Raw genomic sequence first — 13,730 nt, forward strand, 5'->3', positions numbered from 1 at the left:
GGACGAGTACATGTGTTCCAACTGCAGTCACAGCATTCACATTCGTAATAAACCTGTCATTAGTGTCCACACACAGAGAATGTGGTCCAGTCTGAACATGTGTCTGCAAACACACACTGAGCCAACATCACACACAACAGTAAGAAACACACACCACAGCCACTACACTGGGCTGTCTGACTGATTGACTGGTTGATTTTTAAGTATTTTTATATTTTATTTTTTCAAATATTTATTATTTACAATTTTTTAAATTATTTAATTAAAAAAAAATGTAATTTAATTTTTTTTCAATAAATTTTTACATTTTTTATTTTAAACTTTTTATCTATTTTTTATTTATTTCTTTAAAAAATTCTTAATTTTAAAAAATATATTTTTTGAATTAATTTTTACAATTTTTTTAATTTTTTTTTATAGTTATATATATTATATTTGCTACTCCTTTGTTTAATCTCTTTCTGTTCTATAGGCTGTAAAAAAAAAAAAAAAAAAAAAAAAAAAATATATATATATATATATATATATATACACATACATATATATATATATATATATATATATATATATATATATATATATATATGTGTGTGTGTGTATATATGTCACAGTCGAAATTAAAATCCAGGCCAATTTAAAATCCGCCTAGACCAGATTAAAATTTTGATTTCGCCTAGGCCAAATTAAAATTTTAATTTTGCCTAGGCAGATTTAGAATCTGCCTAGGCCATATTAAAATTTTAATTCTGCCTAGACCAGATTAAAATCTGTTTTATCTAGAATCTGGGATTTTAATTCTGCCTAGGCCAAATTAAAATTTTAATTCTGCCTAGGCCAAATTAAAATTTTAATTCTGCCAAGACCAAATTGAAATCCCTATTTAAAAATCTTCCATATTTTGAATTTAATTACAATTTAATTAAAAGGCAACTTACATATAACAAGACCAATATTTTTTTCACATTTTATTTAACTTTATTTGAACAACATACATTGATACATTTCACACAGTATCACTTTTTCTTACAACATAATGCTCATATTAGTACCATACTTCATACATGTCTTCTACATATTTATTTGTTGTCATGAGAAAAATTACACTCTATTCTGGCAAGGTCCATTTGTAGATGTATGTGTGGAGCGAGGCAATGGCGATCTGCAAGTCAAGCTTGGAAAGTGGTTGGATGAACATGGTGGAACCTGGAGTTCAGCTTTGCAGTATGTCACCCACACTATCAACACCTCAACTTCAGCAGCAACCAAAGTCACCCCATATGAGATTGTTTTTGGGCAACTTCCAAGGCAAGATTTCTTTGTTCTGCAAGAGCTTGCAAACCAGGGCCAACTACATGAAGAAGACATTGACCCAGAAATGATTGAACGGCACACGGAAGGTACAAACATTCAAGAACCTGCAGTAATAGAGCTTGAACATCAACAACCCCCCAGTCAGTATTCAAAACCTACAAGTGAACCTTCAACATCACAAGCCACTGCCCGTCTAGAACAACTGAGTGCTGGAGGACCTACTTCAAACTGCACCATGTCTCTGCATGAAGAATTCAGCCTCTCACAGGAAGCTACAGAAGAGATCACCGTGGAACTCCATACTGATACACCTTCCAGAACAGGCAAACGTGGGAGAAACTACAAACTTCTTAGCAATGGCAAAATTGTGGCCACAGGAACGGAGCAACCAAGCAGACTTCAACTTCATGGTCAGCCACTCAACAAGACAACTCATACTGCCATCCAGATCACCAGCGTCACTGATTCAACTTTCATTCCAACAGCCAATAATCCCTTCCAGGAGCCACTTCAAGTAGACCAGTTTGTAGCCTGGCCAATGGAGAATTTATCTGAGGAAACTGACACAGACTTGATTACTCCCCACACAAAAATCCGCAAACAGGCCACCATCAACTACTTAGAGACAGCACAACGTTCCCAGATTCGCTATTCCAACCAGAATAAGCAGCTATTTAAAGACTACTCTGTTGGTGATACTGTGGGCATCAAGATTCATCAGGTGGACCGGACCAACACTGATGCCAAGATTCTTCCCTGCAAGGTTCTTTCCAAAGACCCATCCAAGTCTGCACCTTTCCAGCTATACTGTGCTACAGGAATACTGAAGACTCGCTATACATCAACAGGTCTTATCAGCATGGAACACGTCCATTTTCCAGCCCTACAGAAGGTAGATCCTGAAAATCTCAGCGAGACATCGGTTATCCAGGCTTGCAGGGCCAATGGAAGCTGGACACCTGCAGCAAGTGGATCTTTGTGTTCATGTAAAGGGAGCTGTATATCGAACAAGTGCAGGTGCAAGAAGGCTGGGATCAAGTGTTCAACAAAATGCCATACATCTACAAATGGACCTTGCCAGAATAGAGTGTAATTTTTCTCATGACAGCAAATAAATATGTAGAAGACATGTATGAAGTATGGTACTAATATGAGCATTATGTTGTAAGAAAAAGTGATACTGTGTGAAATGTATCAATGTATGTTCAAATAAAGTTAAATAAAATGTGAAAAAAATATTGGTCTTGTTATATGTAAGTTGCCTTTTAATTAAATTGTAATTAAATTCAAAATATGGAAGATTTTTAAATAGGGATTTCAATTTGGTCTTGGCAGAATTAAAATTTTAATTTGGCCTAGGCAGAATTAAAATCCCAGATTCTAGATAAGAGAGATTTTAATCTGGTCTAGGCAGAATTAAAATTTTAATATGGCCTAGGCAGATTCTAAATCTGCCTAGGCAAAATCAAAATTTTAATCTGGTCTAGGCGGATTTTAAATTGGCCTGGATTTTAATTTCGACTGTGACATATGTATGTATATATATATATATATATATATATATATATATATATATATATATATATATATATATATATATATATATATATATATATATGAATGTGTGTGTGTGTGTGTATATCTATCTATCTATCTATCTATCTATCTATCTATATCTATATCTATCTATATATCTATATATCTATATATATCTATATCTATATCTATATCTATATATATATATATATATATATATATATATATATATATATATATATATATAATTTTATTTTAATTTTTGTATATGCTCCTCCTCTGTTTGTGTTCTATAGGTTCCCAGGGCTGCACTGCCTATGACGTGGTCATAAACCAGGAGTTCTTCCAGACCTGTCAGGTGGGTAGTTTTTGATTCACAACACAATAATACTGTAATTAGACTAAACTGAACACAATAATACTGTAATTAGACTAAACTGAACACAATAATACTGTAATTAGACTAAACTGAACACAATAATACTGTAATTAGACTAAACTGAACACAACAATACTGTAATTAGACTTTTGATTATTTCGTTCATTTGTTGATTATTTAACAATTTTTGTTCATCATTTTGGTCTTTCTTAGTTTTTTGTTTTGTTTTGTTTTTTTTTTTAATATTTTGTTCATTTTGCTGAATCTTTCAGGGGGTTTTAAACTCATTTTTTGATTATTTTGTTAATTTTGTTGATTATTTTGTAAGTTTTTTAGATTATTTTGTTCATTTTGCTGATTGTTTTGGGGGTTTTTAAACTCATTTTTTGATTATTTTGTTCATTTTGTTGATTATTTTATCTTTTTTGTCCATCATTTTGGTCTTTCTTAGTTATTTTTTGCATTACTTTTTTTCATTTTGTTGATTATTTTGTATGTTTTTTGATTACTTTGTGGACTGTTTTGGGGTTTTTTAAACTAATTTTTTTGATTGTTTTGTTCATTTTGTTGATTATTTTGTACGTTTTTTTGATTATTTTGTTCATTTTGTTGATTGTTTTGGGGTGTTTTAAACTCATTTTTGATATTTTGTTTATTTTGTGGGTTGTTTTGGTCTTTTTTACTCATTTTTTGATAAACCAAACCCAAACGAACCATTGCACTTGTATCTATCCCATAATATCCAACTGTATTTTGACGTTAGTTCCCAGAGCCCTGTTAGAACAGACACACCTGGATTCAACAGGTCCACCTTGAGGTTTCAACGAAGAGTTGGTTTTTGGGTCGAAGCTCTAGTGCTGGTGATGATGTCAGAGCCATCAGACCCACATGACCTTGAATAATGGGCTGTCATTGGTCTGATCCCAGTGAATGAGGCGTGTCCTTCTGTTGTGTCTGATGTGTTCGTAGAAGGATCCTCTGTTCCAGCAGTTCATTATCCTGTTTTTTGTGTTTTTTTGTGTTTTTGTGTCTGTCTGTAGAAGGGTCCTCTGTTCCAGCAGTTCATTATCCTGTTTTTTGTGTTTTTTTGTGTTTTTGTGTCTGTTTGTAGAAGGATCCTCTGTTCCAGCAGTTCATTATCTGTTTTTTTTCTGTTTTTTTGTGTTTTTGTGTCTGTCTGTAGAAGGATCCTCTGTTCCAGCAGTTCATTATCCTGTTTTTTTGTGTTTTTTTGTGTTTTTGTGTCTGTTTGTAGAAGGATCCTCTGTTCCAGCAGTTCATTATCCTGTTTTTTTTGTGTTTTTTTGTGTTTTTGTGTCTGTCTGTAGAAGGATCCTCTGTTCCAGCAGTTCATTATCTGTTTTTTTTTGTGTTTTTTTGTGTTTTTGTGTCTGTTTGTAGAAGGATCCTCTGTTCCAGCAGTTCATTATCCTGTTTTTTGTGTTTTTTTGTGTTTTTGTGTCTGTTTGTAGAAGGATCCTCTGTTCCAGCAGTTCATTATCTGTTTTTTTTTGTGTTTTTTTGTGTTTTTGTGTCTGTTTGTAGAAGGATCCTCTGTTCCAGCAGTTCATTATCCTGTTTTTTGTGTTTTTTTGTGTTTTTGTGTCTGTCTGTAGAAGGATCCTCTGTTCCAGCAGTTCATTATCCTTTTTTTTTTTGTTTTTTTGTGTTTTTGTGTCTGTCTGTAGAAGGATCCTCTGTTCCAGCAGTTCATTATCCTGTTTTTTTTGTGTTTTTTTGTGTTTTTGTGTCTGTTTGTAGAAGGATCCTCTGTTCCAGCAGTTCATTATCCTTTTTTTTGTGTTTTTTTTGTGTTTTTGTGTCTGTCTGTAGAAGGATCCTCTGTTCCAGCAGTTCATTATCCTGTTTTTTTTGTGTTTTTTTGTGTTTTTGTGTCTGTCTGTAGAAGGATCCTCTGTTCCAGCAGTTCATTATCTGTTTTTTTTTGTGTTTTTTTGTGTTTTTGTGTCTGTTTGTAGAAGGATCCTCTGTTCCAGCAGTTCATTATCCTGTTTTTTGTGTTTTTTTTGTGTTTTTGTGTCTGTCTGTAGAAGGATCCTCTGTTCCAGCAGTTCATTATCCTGTTTTTTTTTGTTTTTTTTGTGTTTTTGTGTCTGTCTGTAGAAGGATCCTCTGTTCCAGCAGTTCATTATCCTGTTTTTTTTGTGTTTTTTTGTGTTTTTGTGTCTGTTTGTAGAAGGATCCTCTGTTCCAGCAGTTCATTATCCTGTTTTTTTGTGTTTTTTTGTGTTTTTGTGTCTGTTTGTAGAAGGATCCTGTGTTCCAGCAGTTCATTATCCTGTTTTTTTTGTGTTTTTTTGTGTTTTTGTGTCTGTTTGTAGAAGGATCCTCTGTTCCAGCAGTTCATTATCTGTTTTTTTTGTGTTTTTTTGTGTTTTTGTGTCTGTCTGTAGAAGGATCCTCTGTTCCAGCAGTTCATTATCTGTTTTTTTTTGTGTCTTTTTGTGTTTTTGTGTCTGTTTGTAGAAGGATCCTCTGTTCCAGCAGTTCATTATCCTGTTTTTTGTGTTTTTTTGTGTTTTTGTGTCTGTCTGTAGAAGGATCCTCTGTTCCAGCAGTTCATTATCCTGTTTTTTGTGTTTTTTTGTGTTTTTGTGTCTGTTTGTAGAAGGATCCTCTGTTCCAGCAGTTCATTATCCTGTTTTTTCTGTTTTTTTTGTGTTTTTGTGTCTGTTTGTAGAAGGATCCTCTGTTCCAGCAGTTCATTATCCTGTTTTTTTTTGTGTTTTTTTGTGTTTTTGTGTCTGTTTGTAGAAGGATCCTCTGTTCCAGCAGTTCATTATCCTGTTTTTTTTTGTGTTTTTTTGTGTTTTTGTGTCTGTTTGTAGAAGGATCCTCTGTTCCAGCAGTTCATTATCCTGTTTTTTGTGTTTTTTTGTGTTTTTGTGTCTGTTTGTAGAAGGATCCTCTGTTCCAGCAGTTCATTATCCTGTTTTTTTTGTGTTTTTTTGTGTTTTTGTGTCTGTTTGTAGAAGGATCCTCTGTTCCAGCAGTTCATTATCCTGTTTTTTTTGTGTTTTTTTTGTGTTTTTGTGTCTGTTTGTAGAAGGATCCTCTGTTCCAGCAGTTCATTATCCTGTTTTTTTGTGTTTTTTTTGTGTTTTTGTGTCTGTTTGTAGAAGGATCCTCTGTTCCAGCAGTTCATTATCCTGTTTTTTTGTGTTTTTTTTGTGTTTTTGTGTCTGTTTGTAGAAGGATCCTCTGTTCCAGCAGTTCATTATCCTGTTTTTTTGTGTTTTTTTTGTGTTTTTGTGTCTGTCTGTAGAAGGATCCTCTGTTCCAGCAGTTCATTATCCTGTTTTTTTGTGTTTTTTTGTGTTTTTGTGTCTGTCTGTAGAAGGATCCTCTGTTCCAGCAGTTCATTATCCTGTTTTTTTTGTTTTTTTTTTGTGTTTTTGTGTCTGTCTGTAGAAGGATCCTCTGTTCCAGCAGTTCATTATCCTGTTTTTTTGTGTTTTTTTGTGTTTTTGTGTCTGTCTGTAGAAGGATCCTCTGTTCCAGCAGTTCATTATCCTGTTTTTTTTGTGGTTTTTTTTGTTTTTGTGTCTGTTTGTAGAAGGATCCTCTGTTCCAGCAGTTCATTATCCTGTTTTTTTTTGTGTTTTTTTGTGTTTTTGTGTCTGTTTGTAGAAGGATCCTCTGTTCCAGCAGTTCATTATCCTGTTTTTTTTTGTGTTTTTTTGTGTTTTTGTGTCTGTCTGTAGAAGGATCCTCTGTTCCAGCAGTTCATTATCCTGTTTTTTGTGTTTTTTTGTGTTTTTGTGTCTGTCTGTAGAAGGATCCTCTGTTCCAGCAGTTCATTATCTGTTTTTTGTGTTTTTTGTGTTTTTGTGTCTGTTTGTAGAAGGATCCTCTGTTCCAGCAGTTCATTATCCTGTTTTTTTTGTGTTTTTTTGTGTTTTTGTGTCTGTCTGTAGAAGGATCCTCTGTTCCAGCAGTTCATTATCCTGTTTTTTTTGTGTTTTTTTGTGTTTTTGTGTCTGTCTGTAGAAGGATCCTCTGTTCCAGCAGTTCATTATCTGTTTTTTTTTGTGTTTTTTTGTGTTTTTGTGTCTGTCTGTAGAAGGATCCTCTGTTCCAGCAGTTCATTATCTGTTTTTTTTGTGTTTTTTTGTGTTTTTGTGTCTGTTTGTAGAAGGATCCTCTGTTCCAGCAGTTCATTATCCTGTTTTTTTGTTTTTTGTGTTTTTGTGTCTGTTTGTAGAAGGATCCTCTGTTCCAGCAGTTCATTATCCTGTTTTTTTTGTGTTTTTTTGTGTTTTTGTGTCTGTTTGTAGAAGGATCCTCTGTTCCAGCAGTTCATTATCCTGTTTTTTTTTTGTGTTTTTTTGTGTTTTTGTGTCTGTCTGTAGAAGGATCCTCTGTTCCAGCAGTTCATTATCCTTTTTTTTTGTGTTTTTTTGTGTTTTTGTGTCTGTTTGTAGAAGGATCCTCTGTTCCAGCAGTTCATTATCCTGTTTTTTTTGTGTTTTTTTGTGTTTTTGTGTCTGTTTGTAGAAGGATCCTCTGTTCCAGCAGTTCATTATCCTGTTTTTTTTGTGTTTTTTTGTGTTTTTGTGTCTGTCTGTAGAAGGATCCTCTGTTCCAGCAGTTCATTATCCTGTTTTTTTTGTGTTTTTTTTGTGTTTTTGTGTCTGTTTGTAGAAGGATCCTCTGTTCCAGCAGTTCATTATCCTGTTTTTTTTGTGTTTTTTTGTGTTTTTGTGTCTGTTTGTAGAAGGATCCTCTGTTCCAGCAGTTCATTATCCTGTTTTTTTTGTGTTTTTTTGTGTTTTTGTGTCTGTCTGTAGAAGGATCCTCTGTTCCAGCAGTTCATTATCCTGTTTTTTTTGTGTTTTTTTGTGTTTTTGTGTCTGTCTGTAGAAGGATCCTCTGTTCCAGCAGTTCATTATCCTGTTTTTTGTGTTTTTTTGTGTTTTTGTGTCTGTCTGTAGAAGGATCCTCTGTTCCAGCAGTTCATTATCTGTTTTTTGTGTTTTTTTGTGTTTTTGTGTCTGTTTGTAGAAGGATCCTCTGTTCCAGCAGTTCATTATCCTGTTTTTTTTGTGTTTTTTTGTGTTTTTGTGTCTGTTTGTAGAAGGATCCTCTGTTCCAGCAGTTCATTATCCTGTTTTTTTTTGTGTTTTTTTGTGTTTTTGTGTCTGTTTGTAGAAGGATCCTCTGTTCCAGCAGTTCATTATCCTGTTTTTTTTGTGTTTTTTTTGTGTTTTTGTGTCTGTCTGTAGAAGGATCCTCTGTTCCAGCAGTTCATTATCCTTTTTTTTTGTGTTTTTTTTGTGTTTTTGTGTCTGTCTGTAGAAGGATCCTCTGTTCCAGCAGTTCATTATCCTGTTTTTTTTGTGTTTTTTTGTGTTTTTGTGTCTGTTTGTAGAAGGATCCTCTGTTCCAGCAGTTCATTATCCTTTTTTTTTTGTGTTTTTTTGTGTTTTTGTGTCTGTCTGTAGAAGGATCCTCTGTTCCAGCAGTTCATTATCCTGTTTTTTTTTGTGTTTTTTTGTGTTTTTGTGTCTGTTTGTAGAAGGATCCTCTGTTCCAGCAGTTCATTATCCTGTTTTTTTTGTGTTTTTTTGTGTTTTTGTGTCTGTTTGTAGAAGGATCCTCTGTTCCAGCAGTTCATTATCTGTTTTTTTGTGTTTTTTTGTGTTTTTGTGTCTGTTTGTAGAAGGATCCTCTGTTCCAGCAGTTCATTATCCTGTTTTTTTTGTGTTTTTTTGTGTTTTTGTGTCTGTCTGTAGAAGGATCCTCTGTTCCAGCAGTTCATTATCTGTTTTTTTTTGTGTTTTTTTGTGTTTTTGTGTCTGTTTGTAGAAGGATCCTCTGTTCCAGCAGTTCATTATCTGTTTTTTTGTGTTTTTTTGTGTTTTTGTGTCTGTTTGTAGAAGGATCCTCTGTTCCAGCAGTTCATTATCTGTTTTTTGTGTTTTTTTGTGTTTTTGTGTCTGTTTGTAGAAGGATCCTCTGTTCCAGCAGTTCATTATCCTGTTTTTTCTGTTTTTTTGTGTTTTTGTGTCTGTTTGTAGAAGGATCCTCTGTTCCAGCAGTTCATTATCCTGTTTTTTGTGTTTTTTTGTGTTTTTGTGTCTGTTTGTAGAAGGATCCTCTGTTCCAGCAGTTCATTATCCTGTTTTTTTTGTGTTTTTTTGTGTTTTTGTGTCTGTCTGTAGAAGGATCCTCTGTTCCAGCAGTTCATTATCCTGTTTTTTCTGTTTTTTTTTGTGTTTTTGTGTCTGTTTGTAGAAGGATCCTCTGTTCCAGCAGTTCATTATCTGTTTTTTTTGTGTTTTTTTGTGTTTTTGTATCTGTTTGTAGAAGGATCCTCTGTTCCAGCAGTTCATTATCCTGTTTTTTGTGTTTTTTTTGTTTTTGTGTCTGTCTGTAGAAGGATCCTCTGTTCCAGCAGTTCATTATCCTGTTTTTTCTGTTTTTTTGTGTTTTTTTGTGTTTTTGTGTCTGTCTGTAGAAGGATCCTCTGTTCCAGCAGTTCATTATCTGTTTTTTTTTGTGTTTTTTTGTGTTTTTGTGTCTGTTTGTAGAAGGATCCTCTGTTCCAGCAGTTCATTATCCTGTTTTTTTTGTGTTTTTTTTGTGTTTTTGTGTCTGTCTGTAGAAGGATCCTCTGTTCCAGCAGTTCATTATCTGTTTTTTTTTGTGTTTTTTTGTGTTTTTGTGTCTGTTTGTAGAAGGATCCTCTGTTCCAGCAGTTCATTATCCTGTTTTTTTTGTGTTTTTTGTGTTTTTGTGTCTGTTTGTAGAAGGATCCTCTGTTCCAGCAGTTCATTATCCTGTTTTTTTTGTTTTTTTGTGTTTTTGTGTCTGTCTGTAGAAGGATCCTCTGTTCCAGCAGTTCATTATCCTGTTTTTTTTTGTGTTTTTTGTGTTTTTGTGTCTGTTTGTAGAAGGATCCTCTGTTCCAGCAGTTCATTATCCTGTTTTTTTGTGTTTTTTTGTGTTTTTGTGTCTGTTTGTAGAAGGATCCTCTGTTCCAGCAGTTCATTATCCTGTTTTTTTTGTGTTTTTTTGTGTTTTTGTGTCTGTTTGTAGAAGGATCCTCTGTTCCAGCAGTTCATTATCCTGTTTTTTTTTGTGGTTTTTTGTGTTTTTGTGTCTGTTTGTAGAAGGATCCTCTGTTCCAGCAGTTCATTATCCTGTTTTTTTTGTGTTTTTTTGTGTTTTTGTGTCTGTTTGTAGAAGGATCCTCTGTTCCAGCAGTTCATTATCCTGTTTTTTTTGTGTTTTTTTGTGTTTTTGTGTCTGTTTGTAGAAGGATCCTCTGTTCCAGCAGTTCATTATCTGTTTTTTTTGTGTTTTTTTGTGTTTTTGTGTCTGTCTGTAGAAGGATCCTCTGTTCCAATAGTTCATTATCCTGTTTTTTTTTGTGTTTTTTTTGTGTTTTTGTGTCTTTCTGTAGAAGGATCCTCTGTTCCAGCAGTTCATTATCCTGTTTTTTTTGTGTTTTTTTTGTGTTTTTGTGTCTGTTTGTAGAAGGATCCTCTGTTCCAGCAGTTCATTATCCTGTTTTTTTTGTGTTTTTTTGTGTTTTTGTGTCTGTCTGTAGAAGGATCCTCTGTTCCAGCAGTTCATTATCTGTTTTTTGTGTTTTTTTGTGTTTTTGTGTCTGTTTGTAGAAGGATCCTCTGTTCCAGCAGTTCATTATCTGTTTTTTTTGTGTTTTTTTGTGTTTTTGTGTCTGTTTGTAGAAGGATCCTCTGTTCCAGCAGTTCATTATCCTGTTTTTTTGTGTTTTTTTTGTGTTTTTGTGTCTGTTTGTAGAAGGATCCTCTGTTCCAGCAGTTCATTATCTGTTTTTTTGTGTTTTTTTGTGTTTTTGTGTCTGTCTGTAGAAGGATCCTCTGTTCCAGCAGTTCATTATCCTGTTTTTTTGTGTTTTTTTGTGTTTTTGTGTCTGTTTGTAGAAGGATCCTCTGTTCCAGCAGTTCATTATCTGTTTTTTTGTGTTTTTTTGTGTTTTTGTGTCTGTTTGTAGAAGGATCCTCTGTTCCAGCAGTTCATTATCTGTTTTTTTTGTGTTTTTTTTGTGTTTTTGTGTCTGTCTGTAGAAGGATCCTCTGTTCCAGCAGTTCATTATCTGTTTTTTTTTGTGTTTTTTTTGTGTTTTTGTGTCTGTTTGTAGAAGGATCCTCTGTTCCAGCAGTTCATTATCTGTTTTTTTTTGTGTTTTTTTGTGTTTTTGTGTCTGTTTGTAGAAGGATCCTCTGTTCCAGCAGTTCATTATCCTGTTTTTTTTGTGTTTTTTTTGTGTTTTTGTGTCTGTCTGTAGAAGGATCCTCTGTTCCAGCAGTTCATTATCCTGTTTTTTTTGTGTTTTTTTGTGTTTTTGTGTCTGTCTGTAGAAGGATCCTCTGTTCCAGCAGTTCATTATCCTGTTTTTTTTGTGTTTTTTTGTGTTTTTGTGTCTGTTTGTAGAAGGATCCTCTGTTCCAGCAGTTCATTATCTGTTTTTTTGTGTTTTTTTGTGTTTTTGTGTCTGTCTGTAGAAGGATCCTCTGTTCCAGCAGTTCATTATCTGTTTTTTTGTGTTTTTTTGTGTTTTTGTGTCTGTTTGTAGAAGGATCCTCTGTTCCAGCAGTTCATTATCCTGTTTTTTTGTGTTTTTTTGTGTTTTTGTGTCTGTCTGTAGAAGGATCCTCTGTTCCAGCAGTTCATTATCCTGTTTTTTTTGTGTTTTTTTGTGTTTTTGTGTCTGTTTGTAGAAGGATCCTCTGTTCCAGCAGTTCATTATCCTGTTTTTTTTTGTGTTTTTTTTGTGTTTTTGTGTCTGTCTGTAGAAGGATCCTCTGTTCCAGCAGTTCATTATCTGTTTTTTTGTGTTTTTTTTTGTGTTTTTGTGTCTGTTTGTAGAAGGATCCTCTGTTCCAGCAGTTCATTATCCTGTTTTTTTGTGTTTTTTTGTGTTTTTGTGTCTGTTTGTAGAAGGATCCTCTGTTCCAGCAGTTCATTATCCTGTTTTTTGTGTTTTTTTTGTGTTTTTTGTGTCTGTTTGTAGAAGGATCCTCTGTTCCAGCAGTTCATTATCTGTTTTTTGTGTTTTTTTTGTGTTTTTGTGTCTGTTTGTAGAAGGATCCTCTGTTCCAGCAGTTCATTATCCTGTTTTTTTGTGTTTTTTTTGTGTTTTTGTGTCTGTTTGTAGAAGGATCCTCTGTTCCAGCAGTTCATTATCCTGTTTTTTTTGTGTTTTTTTGTGTTTTTGTGTCTGTTTGTAGAAGGATCCTCTGTTCCAGCAGTTCATTATCCTTTTTTTTTGTGTTTTTTTGTGTTTTTGTGTCTGTTTGTAGAAGGATCCTCTGTTCCAGCAGTTCATTATCCTTTTTTTTGTGTTTTTTTGTGTTTTTGTGTCTGTCTGTAGAAGGATCCTCTGTTCCAGCAGTTCATTATCCTGTTTTTTTTGTGTTTTTTTGTGTTTTTGTGTTTGTCTGTAGAAGGATCCTCTGTTCCAGCAGTTCATTATCCTGTTTTTTCTGTTTTTTTGTGTTTTTGTGTCTGTCTGTAGAAGGATCCTCTGTTCCAGCAGTTCATTATCTGTTTTTTTTGTGTTTTTTTTGTGTTTTTGTGTCTGTTTGTAGAAGGATCCTCTGTTCCAGCAGTTCATTATCCTGTTTTTTTTGTGTTTTTTTGTGTTTTTGTGTCTGTCTGTAGAAGGATCCTCTGTTCCAGCAGTTCATTATCCTGTTTTTTTTGTGTTTTTTTTGTGTTTTTTTGTCTGTCTGTAGAAGGATCCTCTGTTCCAGCAGTTCATTATCCTGTTTTTTTGTGTTTTTTTGTGTTTTTGTGTCTGTCTGTAGAAGGATCCTCTGTTCCAGCAGTTCATTATCCTGTTTTTTTTGTGTTTTTTTGTGTTTTTGTGTCTGTCTGTAGAAGGATCCTCTGTTCCAGCAGTTCATTATCCTGTTTTTTTGTGTTTTTTTGTGTTTTTGTGTCTGTCTGTAGAAGGATCCTCTGTTCCAGCAGTTCATTATCCTGTTTTTTTTGTGTTTTTTTGTGTTTTTGTGTCTGTTTGTAGAAGGATCCTCTGTTCCAGCAGTTCATTATCCTGTTTTTTTTTGTGTTTTTTTGTGTTTTTGTGTCTGTCTGTAGAAGGATCCTCTGTTCCAGCAGTTCATTATCCTGTTTTTTTTGTGTTTTTTTGTGTTTTTGTGTCTGTCTGTAGAAGGATCCTCTGTTCCAGCAGTTCATTATCCTGTTTTTTGTGTTTTTTTTGTGTTTTTGTGTCTGTCTGTAGAAGGATCCTCTGTTCCAGCAGTTCATTATCTGTTTTTTTGTGTTTTTTTGTGTTTTTGTGTCTGTTTGTAGAAGGATCCTCTGTTCCAGCAGTTCATTATCCTGTTTTTTTTGTGTTTTTTTGTGTTTTTGTGTCTGTCTGTAGAAGGATCCTCTGTTCCAGCAGTTCATTATCCTGTTTTTTTTTGTGTTTTTTTGTGTTTTTGTGTCTGTCTGTAGAAGGATCCTCTGTTCCAGCAGTTCATTA

General features: G+C 34.0%; 1 protein-coding gene across 2 annotated transcripts in view; it reads left to right on the forward strand.

Moving 5' to 3' along the window:
- The window catches only part of pih1d1 (PIH1 domain containing 1), a 50,001-nt gene that overhangs the window by 14,712 nt on the left and 21,559 nt on the right, over window positions 1-13,730 (forward strand). For both annotated transcript variants that reach the window (XM_030129786.1, XM_030129787.1), the window contains exon 5: window positions 3,144-3,205. In XM_030129786.1, the coding sequence (XP_029985646.1) occupies window positions 3,144-3,205 (62 nt within the window). The remainder of the gene's footprint in view (window positions 1-3,143; window positions 3,206-13,730) is intronic.

Source organism: Sphaeramia orbicularis, unplaced genomic scaffold, assembly GCF_902148855.1.
Source record: "Sphaeramia orbicularis unplaced genomic scaffold, fSphaOr1.1, whole genome shotgun sequence".
NCBI classification, from domain to species: Eukaryota; Metazoa; Chordata; class Actinopteri; order Kurtiformes; family Apogonidae; genus Sphaeramia; species Sphaeramia orbicularis.